This window comes from Mobula hypostoma, chromosome 21, assembly GCF_963921235.1.
Source record: "Mobula hypostoma chromosome 21, sMobHyp1.1, whole genome shotgun sequence".
Classification (NCBI taxonomy): Eukaryota; Metazoa; Chordata; class Chondrichthyes; order Myliobatiformes; family Myliobatidae; genus Mobula; species Mobula hypostoma.
The window spans coordinates 3,304,628-3,323,562 of record NC_086117.1 but is presented as its reverse complement, the minus strand read 5'-3'; the positions used below and the strand labels follow the sequence as shown (position 1 = coordinate 3,323,562).

Sequence of the window (18,935 nt, the reverse complement as noted above, 5' to 3'; positions counted from 1 at the left end):
CACTAAAAAAAAAATCTAAAGTAAAGCCTCCTTCTGTCAGAGCGTCCAGCCCGGTGCGTGGGCACTCAAAACCGTTCAGTTTGTTACCGTTTCTGGCGGAACTACATTACTTCCGGTGCGGAGGAATTCAAACAACTGGCCATACGGAAGGGACGCATTTCGGCGCGCGCCGTTTCCACGGCTGACGCAATTGAACTGCGACGAGCGAGGGTAGGTGTCGCCATTTTGGCCAGCGGTTGTTCGGTGGACGACGGGCGCCGGGTGTGAGGAAAACTCGGGGCCGGGGCCGCAGCCGCAGTCCCAGTCCGCAGGGAGGAAGAAGCATTCGGCGGCTCGGTGCCATTGAAACTGTGGTAGCCCCGGGGTGGGAGGAGGGACGCGGCGTCTCCCTGCTGGTTACCGGGGCGACGAAGGACCGGGGACGGTGCCCGGTCGGTCCCGTTTCCCTGAAGCTTTCCTTCCCGCCGTTACCGGCCCCTCGCTGCCCACACGGGCCACACTCCGGGCGAAGCAGTTGCTCATCGCGTCCCCAGTTAAATCTCCACCGGCTCCCCTCGGTTCTGTGACCCTGGGGATCCTTCATCCTCCCCGCTCCCCGGCATCTGGGAGCTTTGCTGTCGGAATCGCCGGCATTTAACTGGCAAGCATTTAAAGGTTGCATGGATGAAATAAAACAATTGATCATCCCAGTTTGGCAAAAGAATAAACCAGGGAAGGTAGTGCACCCGTGGCTGACAAGGGAAATTAGGGATAGTATCAATTCCAAAGAAGAAACATATAAATTAGCCAGAAAAAGCGGCTCACCTGAGGACTGGGAGAAATTCAGAGTCCAACGGAGGAGGACAAAGGGCTTAATTAGGAAAGGGAAAAAAGATTATGAGAGAAAACTGGCAGGGAACATAAAAACTGACCGTAAAAGCTTTTATAGATATGTAAAAAGGAAAAGACTGGTAAAGACAAATGTAGGTCCCCTGCAGACGGAAACAGGTGAATTGATTATGGGGAGCAAGGACATGGCAGACCAATTGAATAATTACTTTGGTTCTGTCTTCACTAAGGAGGACATAAATAATCTTCCAGAAATAGTAGGGGACCGAGGTTCTAGTGAGATTGAGGAACTGAGCGAAATACATGTTAGTAGGGAAGTGGTGTTAGGTAAATTGAAGGGATTAAAGGCAAATAAATCCCCAGGGCCAGATGGTCTGCATCCCAGAGTGCTTAAGGAAGTAGCCCAAGAAATAGTGGATGCATTAGTGATAATTTTTCAAAACTCGCTAGATTCTGGACTAGTTCCTGAGGATTGGAAGGTGGCTAATGTAACCCCACTTTTTAAAAAAGGAGGGAGAGAGAAACCAGGGAATTGTAGACCGGTTAGCCTGACATCGGTGGTGGGGAAAATGCTAGAGTCAGTTATCAAAGATGTGATAACAGCACATTTGGAAAGCTGTGAAATCATCGGACAAAGTCAGCATGGATTTGTGAAAGGAAAATCATGTCTGACGAATCTCATAGAATTTTTTGAGGATGTAACTACTAGAGTGGATAGGGGAGAACCAGTGGATGTGGTATACTTGGATTTTCAAAAGGCTTTTGACAAGGTCCTACATAGGAGATTAGTGTGCAAGTTTAAAGCACACGGTATTGGGGGTAAGGTATTGATGTGGATAGAGAATTGGTTGGCAGACAGGAAGCAAAGAGTGGGAATAAACGGGACCTTTTCAGAATGGCAGGCAGTGACTAGTGGGGTACCACAAGGCTCAGTGCTGGGACCCCAGTTGTTTACAATATATATTGACTTAGACGAGGGAATTAAATGCAGCATCTCCAAGTTTGCGGATGACATGAAACTGGGTGGCAGTGTTAGCTGTGAGGAGGATGCAGGGTGACTTGGATAGGTTAGGTGAGTGGGCAAATACATGGCAGGTGCAATTTAATGTGGATAAATGTGAAGTTATCCACTTTGGTGGCAAAAACAGGAAAACAGATTATTATCTGAATGGTGGCCGATTAGGAAAAGGGGAGGTGCAACGAGACCTGGGTGTCATTATACACCAGTCATTGAAAGTGGGCATGCAGGTACAGCAGGTGGTCAAAAAGGCGAATGGTATGCTGGCATTCATAGCAGGAGGATTCGAGTACAGGAGCAGGGAGATACTACTGCAGTTGTACAAGGCCTTGGTGAGACCACACCTGGAGTATTGTGTGCAGTTTTGGTCCCCTAATCTGAGGAAAGACATTCTTGCCATAGAGGGAGTACAAAGAAGGTTCACCAGATTGATTCCTGGGATGGCAGGACTTTTATATGATGAAAGACTGGATCGACTAGGCTTATACTCTCTGGAATTTAGAAGATTGAGGGATGATCTTATTGAAACGTATAAAATCCTAAAGGGATTGGACAGGCTAGATGCAGGAAGATTGTTCCCGATGTTGGGGAAGTCCAGAACAAGGGGTCACAGTTTGAGGATAAAGGGGAAGCCTTTTAGGACCAAGATTAGGAAAAACTTCTTCACACAGAGAGTGGTGAATCTGTGGAATCCTCTGCCACAGGAAACAGTTGAGGCCAGTTCATTGGCTATATTTAAGAGGGAATTAGATATGGCCCTTGTGGCTAAAGGGATCAGGGGGTATGGAGGGAAGGCTGGTGCAGGGTTCTGAATTGGATGATCAGCCATGATCATACTGAATGGCGGTGCAGGCTCGAAGGGCCGAATGGCCTACTCCTGCACCTATTTTCTATGTTTTTTATATGTCGTGAAACTTACTGTCTTGCAGCAGTATATTTAGCCTATAATAATTTAAAAATAGTTTATAAATTACTGTATGAAGAATGTATAACTAATGCAAAAAGAGAGCAAAAAATAGCGAGTGTTCATGGGTTCATTGTCTATTCAGAATCTGTTATCACTGTCTTGTGATGTGGCCACAATATAGTGCCAAGGCATAAAGTTACTGTAAATCATAAAATGAACAATGCTGGGTGCCCAAATGTTAGTGACGCTCATTACACCCTGAGCAATTAGCACCATCGAGAAAGTGCAGAGGGAGAGTGAAATCCAGATGTGAACATGGTACATCTCAACGTGGCCTGAGGCAGGCAAAGACGACCTGGGAACTAATCACGTTTATGCTTATGGGGTTTATGGGCTTATGGAGTCACAGAGCACAGAAACGGGTCTTCGACCAAACTGGTCCACGATGTGATTTAGAGATGCCACACTGTACAGTCACCCACCAATTTAATCCTCGCATAATCAGAGGACAGTTTTGCAAGGACCAATTAACCCACTAGCCGTTACGTCTTTGGACTGTGGAAGGAAACTGTGATGACGGAGGTTTCTATCTAAGTCATTGGGTATATTTAAGGTGGAGTTTGATGAGTCAGTACGGGGAGCAGGCAGGAGAATGGGGGTGAGGGGGATAATGAATCGGCCGATAGGGATCAATGTGGAGTATTCTAATTCTGCTCCTATGTCTCATGGTCTTGCTGGAAAGGGCGGGATTGATCTTCGAGTAGGTTAAAAGGTTGGCACATCATGGGCTGAATGGCCTGTACTGTGCTGTAGCGTTCTGTGTTGTAAGAAATACTTCCCTGATGTTAGTATTTTCTGTTTAATTTTCCATTTTGTAAGGAATGCTGATGACACCTGCGATGAGGGGTGGTGGGTTGGAGCTCTTTCACTCCACAGAGGGGAGACACAGCAGAGAGTACGCCTCTGTTGAAAGCTGAATGCAGGCGAGGAAGTGCCATTGTGGTTGAAGAAAGAATTGTGAATGAGACGGAATCTGACCCAACAACTGTTGAATTAGAAAGAAACACAGCCCTTTCAAAATTTGAACAAAGGTATTGGCCAATATAGATATCACCATGAGGACTATTTGTATTGATTACAGAAAATGGTGAATAATTTTGAGTTTGCAATAGTTATAAAGATGAATAGTCTTTCCAGTTTTTAACAGTAACATAAAAGGAAGTCTATTGTTTGTGACACATTCAACAGTCCAGTACCACATGTTTTGCTTCGAGCCCTTCCAGGGAGGTTGCTGAGCTCCCCACTACCGGACTGGATCAGATGATACATGAGGAGAAACAGCTGTCTGCACTGAGCTCCCTTCAGAACTCCACAGAGAAATGGCAAGGCATTAATGAAATCTGTGTTGTGTGTCGTGTGTCAAGGAAGCTATGTAACTGGGTATCATGTCTAGGTAACACACACCAAATGCTGGAGGAACTCGGCAGCAATGGCCTAAGACTCTTTATCAGGACTGGAAAGGAAGGTGGGGGGGGATGCCAGAATAAGAAGTGTGGGGAGGGGAAAGAGAATAAGCTAGAATGTGATGGGTCGGGGGGGGGATGAAGTAAGAAAGTGGGAGGTGATGGGTGGAAGAGGTAAAGGGCTGGAGAAGAAGGAATCTTATTAGAGAATGGATTATGGGGAAAAGGGAAGGAGAGGCACCAGGAGCAGGTGACAGGCAGATGCAGAGAGGAGGTAAACGGCCAGATTCATTTCCATAGATGCTGCTGACTTGCTAAATCCTTCCAACGTTTTCTGTTTGTTGCTCTGGATTTCCAGCATCGGCAGAATCTCTTGCAATCATTTATAAGTATTTTCACTGTAAATTTCCATGAGGATAGCTAACAGTGTGTCTGTTCCATTGCAGAGTGTGTTAGATTGGCCCTAGTTTGTGCTGGAATGGTTAGGGAATGCATGCATATTGAGTACTGAACTGTTTGTATGTTTGGTGTCTGTTAATTGCTTTCTGTTGTTTGCCTTCCAGTCTGTTTGAAACGGTGGAGGGCGAGACAGATTCCGATTCGACAGATTCATTAGGCGACCAGCTCTACGACCTGGTGGACATTCACAATACTGGGCGCAGTGAGAAAATAACAGGTTAGATGGTCAAAACACAGCTTCAACATTACAGCGTCTTTTCGTGTCAGAATATCTAAGGAGATTGATCAATGCAGGCAGTTACAAGTTGGACATTTGCATGGCACATCATTCGGAATGTCCACCTGAGATTCTGAGGAGAGCAGACTATTTGGATCTGAAACTGTCTCAGCTCGATGGGGGTAGATGGTGCAGGGCAGCGATGAAAGGAGCTTGTTATGATTCTTCAAGTTCAAGTTTATTGCCATCTGACTGTACATATGTCCAACCAAACGAAACAACGTTCCTCCGGACCTCAAAACATACATCACACGCAGCATATAAAACAAAATACTGCCATAAATAAGTTAATAAAATATAGTAGATCTGTGGCCAGTTGGGCACTGCAGGGGTTTACTACTGGGGCCGTTACTGTTTGTGAAAAGTGACTGTCGGAGGAATGATTAATATATTTGCGGACGACGTGGAAAGTGACGATGTTATGCGTCAGAAAAGTTGTTGAAGGCTACAGTAAATTATAGATCTGCTGGTTGGAATCTGCAGTTTGGTCTCATTTTCAAGATGATGGTAGTGTAGTGGTAGCACAATGCTTTACAATACAGGCCACCTGGGTTCATCTCCCACCCCTGCCTGTAAGGAGTTTGCACGTTCTCGCTGTGACCACGTGGGTTTCCAGCTCATTCCATATACTCAGCACCCTCTGTCTGAAAAAGTTGCTCCTCCGATCCGTTTTTAAACCTTTCCACCTCATTTTATTTGGAGATGTAGCAGGGAACAGGCCTTTCCATCCAATGAGCCGCACCGCCCAGCAACTGGCCTATTTCAAGGTTTCATATGTACATTTAATATCAGAGAAATGTAGACAATATACATCCTGAAATGCCTTTTCATCACAAACATCCACGAAAACAGAGGAGTGCCCCAAAGAATGAACGACAGTTAAATTTTAGAACCCCAAAATCTCCCCCAGCTCCCCCCTCCTGTGTGTAAGCGGTAGCAAGCAACGATCCCCCCTGCCCCCACCGGCAAAACAAAAGCATCGGCACCCGACACCGAGCACTCAAACATGAGCAAAGCAACAGTAAAGAAACAAACTTGTAGCACTCCACAGACTACATTGTTCACCCGGTGATTGACATACCACAGGCTCTCTCTCTCTCTCCTTAATAAGGGAGAAAGAGGTGTCTCCGTTTCACTGCGAGCGGGGAGATGTCCATTACGTTGCTTTTTTCGAACTCGGCCCAAAGATCACGAGTCTCTGAGCACACAGCCGTAGATATTCCGACTCCCCCAACGACACACTAGTCTCCTGCCTTGACACGGACCTTCGATCCGCCCATCTCCAGAGTCCCGAGATCCTAGGCTTCCAAATCCAAGCCGGACTCTTAGGCCAAGCCTAAGCGTGCCGAGCAACAGCCAGTTATGGAACCCCGAGAGTGGGCCCCATTCCCGCAAAGAACCATAGTCAGAGTGTAACTCCAGGTCAGGGTCTTCAAAAGAACCCTGAAAGGGGAAAATGAAGATATTAAAGATGGAAATAGAGCTGTTTCCGAAGATGCAAACAAAGGAGTTGCCATTTAACACCATCATCACTCTGCTCCGCCTCTTTGTAATCTTTTTTAACCCTACCTAATCACAGGACAATTTACAACGACCAATTAACCTACCCACGTGCGTATGAAAACCCCCACAGTTCATGGGGAGAATGTGCCAAACTCCTTACAGGTGGCACTGGAATTGGACTGTGGCCCCAAGCTGTAATAGACTGGTGCTAGCACCCCACTGCTGTGACACTCTCACTGTTCCACTCAGTGATTCCCCGTTTTCCCAACCCTAGCTGCATTCCTTTCTTGCTCAGACACTTCCCCTTTACACTTAGGTAGCTGAATTGACTGGTGCTGCTGTTTCCACCTGCGCGTTGTCAGTGATGTGTTTGAGATCTGGTCCCAACTGGCCATGACTGTGACTCTGCTGGCTGCGCTGGGTGGTAATGATGGAGTTTATGGTGAGTGCCTGTGACGGACATTGACCGGCGGATGTGCTGAATTTTACAGGAATGCTGCTGGAGTTGGGACGTGCTGAAGTAAAGAAACTGGTCAGTGATCCACAGCTGTTGGAACAAAGGATTCACGTTGCTGAGAAAGCACTTCAGCAGTAAGTGTCTGTCACCAGCAACATTTGGAATACAGTCGATTCCAATTATTTGGGACACCAGTTAATTGGGGCAACCACTTATTTGGGAAAACTCTTAAAGAATGAAAACTAATCAAGAAAATGGTCGGGATTCCCTTCATTTATTTGAGACACTACACTGCTTAATTGGGCCAGGAGACTGTTGCTGAACAACACTAGTTTCTAACTAATGTCACATGCACTACACCATGCTTGGAGCAGACAGTTTCTAAATAGCATTAGTTACATGTGTGTATGTTCAAAAAGCAGTGATTTTTGTCACTGATAGTTGGCAAGAAATAAGTAGTAAGACAATTCAGGACTGTTGGCTCACTGTGGTTTCATGCAATCAGGCTGGGAGATGCCAGAAATGGCCAGGAGTGAAAACTCAATGATTTCACTACTTCAACAGGTTAGGAACTACGGAGAATTTGAAGGTAGCAGCAATCATCTTTGGATATTACAATGAACATGAAGGGTTAGAAGATGCAATTGTCAAAACATTGTATGAAGGCAGTCCATTATCTACATTATGTATTTGCACTGATTTTGTTAATTTAGTCAATCAAAAGAACACAGCATTGTACACTAATTTGTTAACTCAGCTAAATGGTAGTTTATCTTTTTTCAATACTCCTTTAACTATTTCCAAGAAACTTTGGCTAATTAGGACAGCTTCTTAAGTTGGGCCGAAACATACTGATGCTGATGTGCCCCAATTAACCAGACTCTACTGTATTTGATATTCTGTCAGGTCAAGCTGTTGCTTTCTAGAACTAAAACTAGGACATCAGCTGCTCTGGGGTGAGAGAGGAGATGTGTGAGAAGTTGCCACTGAAATCTATGGTCTGAGATCGGGGAGCCGCGTTTGAAATGCTTCAGAGTGAAGAGTTGTCTGTATTCTGCAGCATTTGGGAATGTGGGGTTTTATGTTATTTGTTGTGCTGAGATCTGAATAGGTAATTTACAGATTGACCCATGCCTTATTCACGAAGCTGGCTGCTTCTCACACCCTCAGAGAATTGCCTCATGAGACGAAAGTTTCTGATTTGGACCTTGACGATGCGAAGGAGAAGCTTGGAGAGAAGATTTTCGAACAGGTAGAGAAGATTGATCCTCAGAACTGTGCTTACATTACAGGTGAGGCAAAGCTTGTCTCAATGAATCTTCACGTGGCAAACAGTGCTGTGGTTTTCATTTTAATTCTACCTCCGTTCCCATCCCAACACCTGGGTCTGTCGCCTCCTCTCATGCCAAGATAAGCAACCCTCTGGGGTGGAGGATCACACCCTGTTCACAATTACTTAATGTCGTCTCCAGTCCACAACTGTGAAGGCGAATGAAATAATAGTTATTCTAGATCTGATGCAGCACAAAAATTACAAAAAAATAAAGAATAGGAAAAAAACACAATATAAATACATAAGGTAGCTTGTATATCTCTAACCTGATGGCATAAACATCAATTTCTCCACCTCTGTTTTTACATTTCTATTTTGGTTCTCCATTCACCCTTCTTTTCTCCTCACCTACCCCTGGTTCTGCTCCTCCCATGGTCCAACCTATTCTCCTATCAGATTCCTCCTCCTTCAGTCCTTCACATCACTTTCCAGCTTCTCACTTCATCCTCTGCCCCACCCACCCACCTCCTCCTCACCTGTTACCTGCCAGCCTGTACTCCTCCCCTCCCCCCACATGCGGGCATTTTGTGCGGTGCAGCCATACCCACTCAGGGGGAGGCTTCAGGAGCAAACCCTGAGGATAAATCCGGAGCTGGAGTCCCAAAGACAGTCTTACACACCAACTGATTACGCCTATGAATCTGTGGGTGCCAAGCTGAATTGGTCTCTGCCATTCCTTTAGATTCATCAGCTGCACGGAGAGGGGGAGCCTGCTGCCTGGGCAACAGCTCGCTCTCCGTACTGTACCACATAGACAGCTGGAATGCAGCATCCATGGTTGATCCCCACCATGAGGGCCTCCTGTACTAATCGGATTCTGATTTGACTCGCTGTTGTAGGAATGCTTTTGGAACTGGACCCTTCTGCCATTCAGACTTTGCTGACAGACAGCCTGGCACTAAAAGGTGCTGTCGAGAGGGCCAAGTCTGCACTCCCACAGCGATGCTCAGATTCCGATCTGAATGATGAGGAGGGAAGTGATCTGGACAGCGAGACTGAGAACCTAGGAGAGGAGTTGTACTGTTACATTAACAGCACAAAATATGGTCAGCACTCCAGCAAGATAACAGGTACAGCTGGTTTGACAGTTAATGTGCGTGTTTTTAAGTTATGCTTGTGTGCAGGAGCAGAGAGTAGAGTCTGGGAAACGCTGCTTTGGCTTCGTGAGAGGTTAGAGGACTGTGTATGTGTAGGTGGGAGGAACAGAGCTTGTTCTGTTGTTGCTTGTTGTGTCCTCTTGAGCATTCTGGGCATGCTATGTTGGCACAGCAGCATGTGGTGAAACCTGTAGGCTGTCCCCAGCACATCCTTTGTTGTGTTGGTTGTAAATGCAAACGGCACATTTCACTGTTTGTTTCTGTTTACAGATTAGTGAGCATCATCAGTTTCTGCAGTGAATTGTGGAACTGTACACTGCTGACAAAGGAGAGGAAAGGGTTATGGGGTGCATAGACTGCTGATTGAGCGTTTGTGATATTGTTTTTAGATTTTGATTAGAGTGCAGTCTAATCTTTAACATTAATACCTCCACAGGCATGCTGCTTGAAATGCCACGCGACAGATTGGCACAACTACTGAAATCTCCGCAACAGCTGAATGAAAAAATCCAGGTCGCTGCTGCAGCTCTACAGATGGCTGGCCCAAGCTGAATCCTGCTTTAGGTCAAGGAAAAGCAGAGTTTCACGTGCATTGGCAACATGCCCACTTATTTCTGTACTTAAAACATCTGTCATGTTATATCCGGAGTTCACACTGCAGGGTGTTTATAAACTTGGATTTATAGTGCCATTCATCAATAAGTAGTTGTCCTTCTGTTAAATTGTTACAGGTTATGTTATGAGGAGAATACGGCTAGTTTGCAGATTAATATGTGTGGTAGTATAGTAGTTAGCACAACACTATTACAGCTTAGGGCATTCCAGAGTTTCCAGTTCAGTTCTGGCACTGTCTGGAAGGAGTTTGTATATTCTCCCCATGTTCCAAGATGTACCAGTTTGTAGGTTAATTAGTCATTGTCAATTATTTTATGCTTAGGCCAGTGATGGGTGGCACGGCTCAGTAGGCCTGTTCGGCACTGTACTTAAAAAAAAGTAAATGTAAAAATACTGGAGGAACTTAAAAGTTCAGGCAGCATCAGTGGAGAGAAATAATGAGTTGATGTTTTAGGCCAAGACCTTTCATTCGAAACTGTTTACTCCCCTCCATAGGTGCTGCCCAATTGGCTGAGTTCCTCAGTATTTGCAGAATTGCTGTTTGCCCCTTATTATGTGATAGTAGTAGTCAGACTTGTACTAAATTCTAAAGGACCCAAGCTGACGGGGTTAGGCTTGTGTTTGCCCTGTGAGCTGCTAACTTGAACAAAGGTACGAAACGGTCTGGTTGCATCTATTGCCCTTCCACAATCCTTAAAGCCTAACTGCATAGCCAACAGCAATCGTAGCTCACTGTGGTGAGGGTGGGAGCAGCTGACAAATCTGATTCTGTAGATTAATAAGTTGTATAAATCCTGAGTGTTTGTGTACATAATTTGAAATATCTAATCAAAGAAAGATTAAAATAAGTAGACATACAAAGTTTCAATCTTAATTTTAATAATCTGCCAGAGCAGTTCAGACTGTGGATTGGCATTGTGAAAGTTTAATATTTTCAACCCTTAATTGGTTCGGCAAGCCAAAGGTGTTTTGATGAAATTGTTTAATCTTATTTCCTGAATCAAACTATGAACACTGTATGTTACTTTCATGGGTAGTTGTGCAATAGTGAATTAAATGGACATTATTGTGCACAATTATTGCAAATGCTCATTTTTCTGTAAGTGTCATTTATGTGATAAAATGTGCAGTAGGATCTCTCTGGAGATAAATGGACCATCACATGCTGACTAGTGGTTATATTAAAGTTACTTTGGCTCCCAGGACAGGTCAATTTCCTGGTTTCCATCCACTTGTTTGATCAGTGGATGAAAACCATTTCTGACATTGGGATTCGTGACTTTCTGCTGGTTAAATCCTTTTCACAGGCAAATCAATTCTGAAGGAACACAGCAGGTCAGGCAGCATCTATGGAGAGGAATGATTTGGAGACCCTCCATCAGGACTAGAAAGGAAGGTTAGAGGGTGGCAGGGGATAGGTGGAAAGGGAGGGAGAGTGGACTATGGGAGAAAGGGTAGGAGGAGGGGCACCAAGGGGAGATGAGAGGGGAGCCAGAATGGAAAGGGAGGAGTGAGGGAATTACTGAAAGTTGTAGAAATCTATATTCATGCTGGTTGGAGGCTACCCAGGTGGAATACAACCTGAGAGGGGCTTTAATTGTGGCCATAGAGGAAGACTTGAACTCCCACATATCAGAACTGGGAATGATAAGTTAACAAGGACTATAACCAAAACATCTGTCAAAATTGTCAGACTATTATGATACCTTCCACATAACGGGAATACAAAAGTAATTAAAACTGGATAACAGTTGCTTTCTGATATAAAATGTATTTTGACAATGACCCATACATTTCAATAGTCTGTACAACAGCTCCCTTTTACAACTTCACCTCCTTTAACATAAAGAGCAAACATTGACATAAAGAGGATTCCAATTTAAGGTCAAGGCAGTACTTTAGGGAGGCTCAAGTTCCCAGCAGAGACAAAACAGCACATCACAACAGTCACGCCGTTCGCATTGAACACAGATTCGTGCTTATTTACAGATTAGATTCTTTACACAACAATTATTACTAAACAGAAGGAAATGTACAAAGGTTTCTTTTAACATTTTAAATCCTGAAATGGTTCAACATTTCTTAGTCTACATAATTTTAAAAGCACTTATACACATTTTAAAACTCCATTTCCATAGTTTGCAAACAAAAGTCCCTTCAGCATTTCACAATATTTTCTGTTTTAAGTCTCCGTACCACTTACTTTATGTTTAGCATTGAGGACCAGCAGAAAGTTCTGCTATCCTGTGCAAAAAAGCTAATTTTCAGGCAATTATTTTTTTCTTTTACAAAACAGCAATTTGACTTAAGTAGCTGATTTTTAATAACGGCAGAATGATGAGGTCAGAGAGTCGTATATTTCCTCAGAAGCAGAGTGAGCCTCTTCACTACAGCCACTCTGGTTGATAGCTCGGTTGAAGGATTTAATTAGCTCCCATTTAGCGGCACAGCCTCGGAGGGTTCGGTCTGCTTTGAGAGAGGAAACAATTTATGGTGACAATTCCTTTTAAAAATCTTGACATTACAATGCTATGAGGCAGTCATGAATCAAGACAAATTTCAACATGTTTACACAGATCTGTATAAAAGTAATCAACATCACCAGTGTAGAATACACCGCAACCCTGATTCACCATCATGCGTAAAAAGCATTTTATGCAAGAGTATGCACAACGGGAAAATAAATCTGACAAGGGGAAAAAAGCAAAATCATTCTGGGGGTTCCCAACCTCTCGGTACATTAGCATATAAAAGGTTGGGAACTCCTGCTTTATATTAAACACGAGATTCTGTAGGTGCTGGAAATTCAGAGCAACACACACACAAAAAGCTGGAGAAACTCAGCAAGTCAGGCAGCATCTATGGAAATGAATAAACAGTTGGATGTTTTGGGCCGAGACCCTTCATCAGGACTGTAAAGGAAAGAGCAGGTGCCAAAGTAAGAAGGTGGGAGCAGGAGGACAAGCCAGAAGGTGATGGGTGGAAAGGTAAAGGGCTGGAGAAGGAATCTCATACAAGAGTGGACCATGGGAGAAAAACAGCAGCAACCTCAGAGATATCACAGCAGGCTGAAATTTAGAAATGAAACCATATTCAACTGAGTGACAGAAGGTTTGGGTAGGGAGCTAACTAAAATAGTTATGGATTGTAACAAGTTGATAAACGAAGGATGGTGTACCAGAGGATCGATGTTCTCCTAAATTCTCCCAAAGCTTCTCAAAGTCTCACTGTGAGGGAAGGCGAGGAAGAAATAAAAACCACAGTAATATGTACAAATACTTGTCTATGGAGAATTAATGGGAAATACCACAAAGGGTATGATAGTTGCAGTGGTTAGTGTTATAACTCCACCGTATCTGGAGTTCAATTCCCACCGCTCTCTGTATGGAGTTCGTATGTTCTCTGTGACTGTCTGAGGTTCCATTTGGATGCTCCAGTTCCCTCCCACATACAGGTTAGAGTTAAGTAAGTTGCGGGCGTGCTATGTTGGTGCCAGAAGCGTGGTGACAATTGCAGGCTGCTCCCAACACATCCACTGGCTGTGTTCATCATTGTATGTTTCAATGAGCATGTGACAAATAGAGTCAATCTGTACTTTTTTTTTAGTTAATAAGAAAACTGCAGAGACGGAATAAGTATCTTTAACCAGGAGACATCAAAAGCATCCAGTAATGGTAGAATCCAGGGGCTATGGGAAGAGGTGCTTAGAAAACACTTGGCAAACAAGGTTTGTCTGTAATCTATGGTCTGCATAACTAGTGGATGCTTTGGTTGTGATTTTCCAAAGTTCCCAGCAAATGAGGAGTCTCTGTTTGAGTGCACACTTGGAATGAAGGTCCAGCTCTGGGCCACAGTTCCATATACCCATGGGTCTTCTTAACTCTGTAGTGAACTATTTTTGCGCTGAAGTCTAACAGAAGGGTATTCAATGAGGAAGCAAATTATAGGCCAGTGCAAAGGTGAATTAACTGGTATTCCTAGATATGAAAGGCTAGGAAAACCTGAGAGAGAACAATTCGTGCATCAAGCATCAGCATGCATCAGTTACAGTGACACACACTTCACCAACCTTCGCTTTGCTTTGGAAAGCCCTTAAGGTCAAAAACCATGTAATTCATCTGGGACATCTCAGATGGACGGCAAGAGTGAAGGGAAAAGAAGGAGGAATACAAATTGAAGCAAGTTAGTTTGAAAATGCAGGAAGAGGATTTGACAGAAGAGTACTTACTAATGTAGGAAAACATGTAGCTGAGGGAGGGTTCACACAACTTGAGATGAATTGCTTTCAAAACACAGGTCTGTGAGCCACAGAGCTCTACAGCACACAAACAGACCCTTTGGCCTATCCCGTCCATGCCAAACTTATTCCAGCTAGTCCCGTTAACCCACACCTGGACCATAGCCCTCCAATCCCCTCCCATCCATGTACCTATCCAAAATTTAAATATTGCAATTGACCTTGCATCCACCAGTTCTGCTGGCAGCTTGTTCCACACTCTCACCATCCTCTGAGTGAAGAAGTTCCTTCCTATGTTTCCTTTAAATATTTCACCCTTAACCTACGACCTCTAGTTCTAGTCTCACCCAACCTCAGTGGAAAAAGCTTACTTGCATTCACCAAATTTCTACCCCTCGTAATTTTGTATCTCTATCAAATTTCCCCTCATTCTCCCGTGCTTTAGGGAACAAAGTTTAACCTATTCAATCACAACTCAGGTCATCGTTCCTGTAGGGAGGTGACGAAAACTTCTGTCACCTGCCCTCTCTCATTCCCTATTAGGAGATCAAGTATTGCACTCTCTTGTTGGGACTTCTATGTATTGACTAGGGAAACTTTCCTAAACATATTTGACAAACTCAAGTCCTTTTAAAGTATGGGAGTCCCACTCAATATAGGGAAAGCTAAAATCACCTACTATCACAACCTTATATTTCTTGCAACAGTCTGTGATCTCTCTACAGATTTGTTCTTCTCAATCCTACAGACTCTGTTGGGTGGTCTATTAACATGGTCATAGCTTTCCTATTCCCGAGTTCCACTCAAAGCCTCAGTAGACGAGTTCTAGTCTGTCCTTACTGAGCACTGACAAGACATTTTCCCTGACTCGTAATGCCACCCCTCCCCTTTTAAACCTTCCTGCTCCATCATTACTTCTGAGCCTCGTCATGCCCTTCACTCTGCATGGAGCATTGCAGATCCACCTTCCTGGCCGATGGATCTCACTGTAGATCTCATCCACACAGTCCACCAAAGCGGACTTCACAAGCTAGGAGAGGCCGGCTACCCTCACCTGGTTCAGCCTGTCTGTTGAAGCAGTGTACCAGGCTATGGCTGTTGTCGTATGCAAACAGCTACTTGGAGCCACAGGTGAGAGCAGAGTCTCTGGTGGGAACAAAGGTGAGTGACCTGCTCTGGGATAGACACGACAAACTCCTTCACCAGAGGTGCTACCCCTCCCTGGACATCCCATACAGCCCAGTTCATTGCTAATTCGGGTGTGAATTGATGGGATGCAGCACAGGTTTTGATCTTTCCTGAACAATGGCACTTCATTATTTTGTGGAGCTAGAGTGGAAAGTGAAAATCTATCTGATTGCATCTTCATTCATTTTGTTACTAGCTTACGTGCGAACAGATTCTCCCACGTGAGAAATAAATCAATTCAAACTTAACGTTTAAAATCTGAGTTATAAACTCAATGATAGAACTTCAATACTGGCAGGTAACTTAACTATATCAGATTGATGTATAATTAAGGGCATTACAGTGGAGATACAGACAGCTGGAGTTCGAACAGGAGAGAAAACCTCAGATCAGAACGGGAAGAAATGAGACGCTGTAGTATCTGAGACAGATTGTAGTTCTCAGGGTTTGGGTTCCATAAGACCATACGACATAGGAGGAGATCTAGGCCATTCAGCCCATTGAGTCTGCTCTGCCATTCTGTCATGGCTGATCCGTTATCCCTCTTAACCCCATTGTAATTAGTTTTCCCGCAACCTTTGATACCTTGACTAAGAACCTATCAATCTCTGCTTTAAATACATCCAGTGACTTGTCCTCCATAGCTGTAAGTGGCAATGAATTGTACAGATTCACCACCATGTGTTCTAAAGGGACATCCCTCTATTCTGAGGCTGTGGAGCTCTGAGGGTTAAACTTTAAACTTTACACACACAGTAGTTGGTATCTGGAATGAGCTGTCAAAAACAGAAACAGGAACCTAAGCAGATATTTGAATGGACAAGACAGAGCGATATGGGCCTGTTTCTCTGCTGTGCTCCATGTGAGGGACGGTTTCCAACTAACCTGGGAGAGGATGGAAACTGAGACTCAGCAATGAAAAGTATACAAAGCACAGGGGGTGATGAAGAGCAGCACAGAACTCATTGTCTAATCCTAAACTACCAGAGTACAAGGAAATGGAAAACCGTTTACTGTTCTTTGAATTACTTCATTGAAGATTGGGAGAACTGCAAGAGGGATTAAAAGCAGCAGTAGTACTGAATACTGCAGAGAGGTGCTCAGGCAAGGAATGGAAGGAAGAGCAAACAGTGACTGCCAGTTCTGACACAAGAGATTCTGCAGGTACACACACAAAATGCTGGAGAAACTCAGCTGGTCAGGCAGCATCTATGGAGGGGAATAAATGACATTTTGGACTGAGACACTTCATAAGGATCCTTCATCAAGTTCCAATGAAAGGCCTCAGCCTGAAACACTGACTGCTTATTCATTTCTATAGGTGCTATCTGACATGCTGGGTTCCTCCAGCATTTTGTGTGTGATGCTGACACAGGAGAACTTCCTCAGGTACACTAATGGGAGCCCTCAGAACTGCTGCCTAGTGGGAAAGTAGAGCACAGCAGGAAAATTACAGGGACAGCCCAGCAAACATGTTCAAATTTTACTATAGCTCACTACAAAGGGAACGGCATTCTGGAGAACTTTCCAGAATAGTACTTCTCTGGACCAATAAAGGGGGTGTGACTGGAATGAGTTGGGTAGATTGCAGGGTTTGGAATAGACATGAACAGGATTCTGATTACAAACTAATCAGACTGGGCCAATTTCAATGGCATGAGCACAGATCTGACTGGGGCAAATTGAAATCGCAAAGTCTGAAGGTCTGTGAGACGTTCACATACACTTGGGCACATTCCCAAAGTGAAGTCCCAGAATGACTGGAGCTAGGGAATGAAGCAGATAAAAAGGGTATTACCAGCACAAGACAGAAACTGTTCACAGGGACAGGGAAGGACGAGGTATGGCAGGTCAAGGACATAGATTTACTCACAAGACAAGGTTCTCCATACTGGTATTTACAAAGGATAGTTGCAGTCTCCGGAAAGGCAGATGTGAAGGGGTTGATGGTGTAATAATTAGATAAATACGTGTACGAGAAAGACTAGCTATACTCTTAAATACTCTGGATAAATTACCTGACCCAGACAGGAGGCATCTTAGGAAAGAAGCAACCATCTGAAGGATTACAGTTACGGGGCTTGTGAAAAGCAGATGGTCAGAAATATTCAATGGGCCAAATGGTCTTGTCCACATTGTAAGTTGACATGTTGGCTGAGTGTGGAACTTGACGAGTTTTACAGGAATGGATAGGGTGGTGACTACTGATCCAGAGACAAGTTCAAACCCTGTCACAGCAGCTGAGGAATTTAAATTCAAACAATTCAGTAAACCTATAATTTAAAACCCAAGGCACCCAAACTACTGGATCGTCATGATCTTCATCTGAGCTTCTATCAAGTGTGAACGATATAACCAGTGACTGGAATGACATAAGCGGACTAGACAAGGCCACATCTGTTGCAGTTCTCTCTGCATGGAACATAAAACAGGTCATTTAGCTCACGACGTTGTGCTGACCTTTTAACGTAATAGATCCATAAACAGAGCTTTGGGCACAATGGCCTTCATGAATCGATGTATTGAGTACAGGAGTTGGGATGTTATGTTGCAATTGTATAATACGTTGGTGAGGCCTCCTTTGGAGTATTGTGTGTAGTTGTGGACACCTGCCTACAGGAGAAAATGTAAATAAGAGTGAGAGTGCAGAGAAAATTTACAAGGATGTTACTGGGACTTGAGGACGGAGTTATAGGAAAAGGTTGAATAGGTTAGGACTTTATTCCTTAGAGCGCAGGAGACTGAGGGGAGGTTTGATAGAGATATACAAAATTGAGGAATATAGAGAGGGTAAATGCCAGCAAGCTTTTTCCACCAAGGTTGGACGAGACTGGAACTAGAGATCAGGGGTTGAGTTAAAAGGTGAAATGTTTAAGAGGAAACTGAGGGGGAATTTCAAAATTCAGAGGATGGTGAGAGTGTGGAATGAGTTGCCAGGGCAAGTGATGGAAGCAGGTTCAATTTTAACATTTAAGGAAAACAGGTACATGGATGGGAGGGGTATGGAGGCCTATAGTCTGGGTGCATGTCAATGGGACGAAGGGCATGTTTATATGCTGTATGTACTGTTCTACGACCCTTATTCCAATCTATCCCTTCTCATCCACATGGTCCTCTATTTTTCTTTTAACCATGTGCCTAAAAAATATCTAAACAGCCTCTACCATCACCCCTGATATTGTGTTCTACACACTCACCACGCTCTGTGTAAAAAAAAACAAAACAAAACTTACCTCAAACATCTCCCCCTTATACTTTCCTCCAATCACCTTACACTCTTTGGGGCCTTCTTGTAATAGTCATTTCTGCTCTGGGAAAAAGGTGCCGACTATCCCCTCTATCTATGTCTCTTATCATCTTAAAGGGCAAATATATTCTTACAAGAGGATGTACAGTCACACTGTATATACAAATATCCAGTGTCCCAGTTACACCTTGCTTCTCCCAAACAGAAATAATGAAACTCAAGCAACTAATTTCCCAATTAAATTGCTTCTTATTCTAGTCTTGTCCTGTCACATTTCTGTGATCTGCTAATACTGTATATCTGACA

The 18,935-nt window shown here is 44.0% G+C and overlaps 2 protein-coding genes across 11 annotated transcripts in view; one reads left to right on the top strand and one right to left on the bottom strand.

Moving 5' to 3' along the window:
- The first annotated feature begins 82 nt into the window (after positions 1-82).
- LOC134359739 (uncharacterized) lies at positions 83-9,914 on the top strand. The gene is made up of 7 exons (XM_063073311.1): positions 83-210; positions 4,002-4,135; positions 4,780-4,892; positions 6,947-7,046; positions 8,083-8,204; positions 9,085-9,315; positions 9,779-9,914. Exons 2-7 carry the CDS (start codon positions 4,074-4,076, stop codon positions 9,892-9,894), a joined length of 744 nt encoding a protein of 247 aa, XP_062929381.1. The 5' UTR covers positions 83-210; positions 4,002-4,073; the 3' UTR covers positions 9,895-9,914.
- A 2,356-nt stretch (positions 9,915-12,270) lies between these two features.
- Positions 12,271-18,935, bottom strand: part of LOC134359737 (myomegalin-like) — a 208,087-nt gene continuing 201,422 nt past the window's right edge. For 5 of the 10 annotated variants that reach the window (XM_063073309.1, XM_063073304.1, XM_063073303.1 and 2 more), the window contains 2 exons: positions 14,027-14,084; positions 12,271-12,426 (listed from right to left, as the gene is read on the bottom strand). In XM_063073309.1, coding sequence (XP_062929379.1) covers positions 12,278-12,426; positions 14,027-14,084 — 207 coding nt within the window. In that variant the 3' untranslated portion in view covers positions 12,271-12,277. The remainder of the gene's footprint in view (positions 12,427-14,026; positions 14,085-18,935) is intronic. The other 5 variants (XM_063073302.1, XM_063073305.1, XM_063073306.1 and 2 more) reach the window with 5 other exon arrangements.

Coding starts and splice junctions, on each gene's coding strand:
- LOC134359739 (XM_063073311.1), top strand. CDS start 4,074: ATGATACATGAGGAGAAACAGCTGTCTGCACTGAGCTCCCTTCAGAAC. Junction 4,893..6,946: donor GCGCAGTGAGAAAATAACAG/GTTAGATGGTCA, acceptor TGAATTTTACAG/GAATGCTGCTGGAGTTGGGA. Junction 7,047..8,082: donor GCTGAGAAAGCACTTCAGCA/GTAAGTGTCTGT, acceptor TCACACCCTCAG/AGAATTGCCTCATGAGACGA.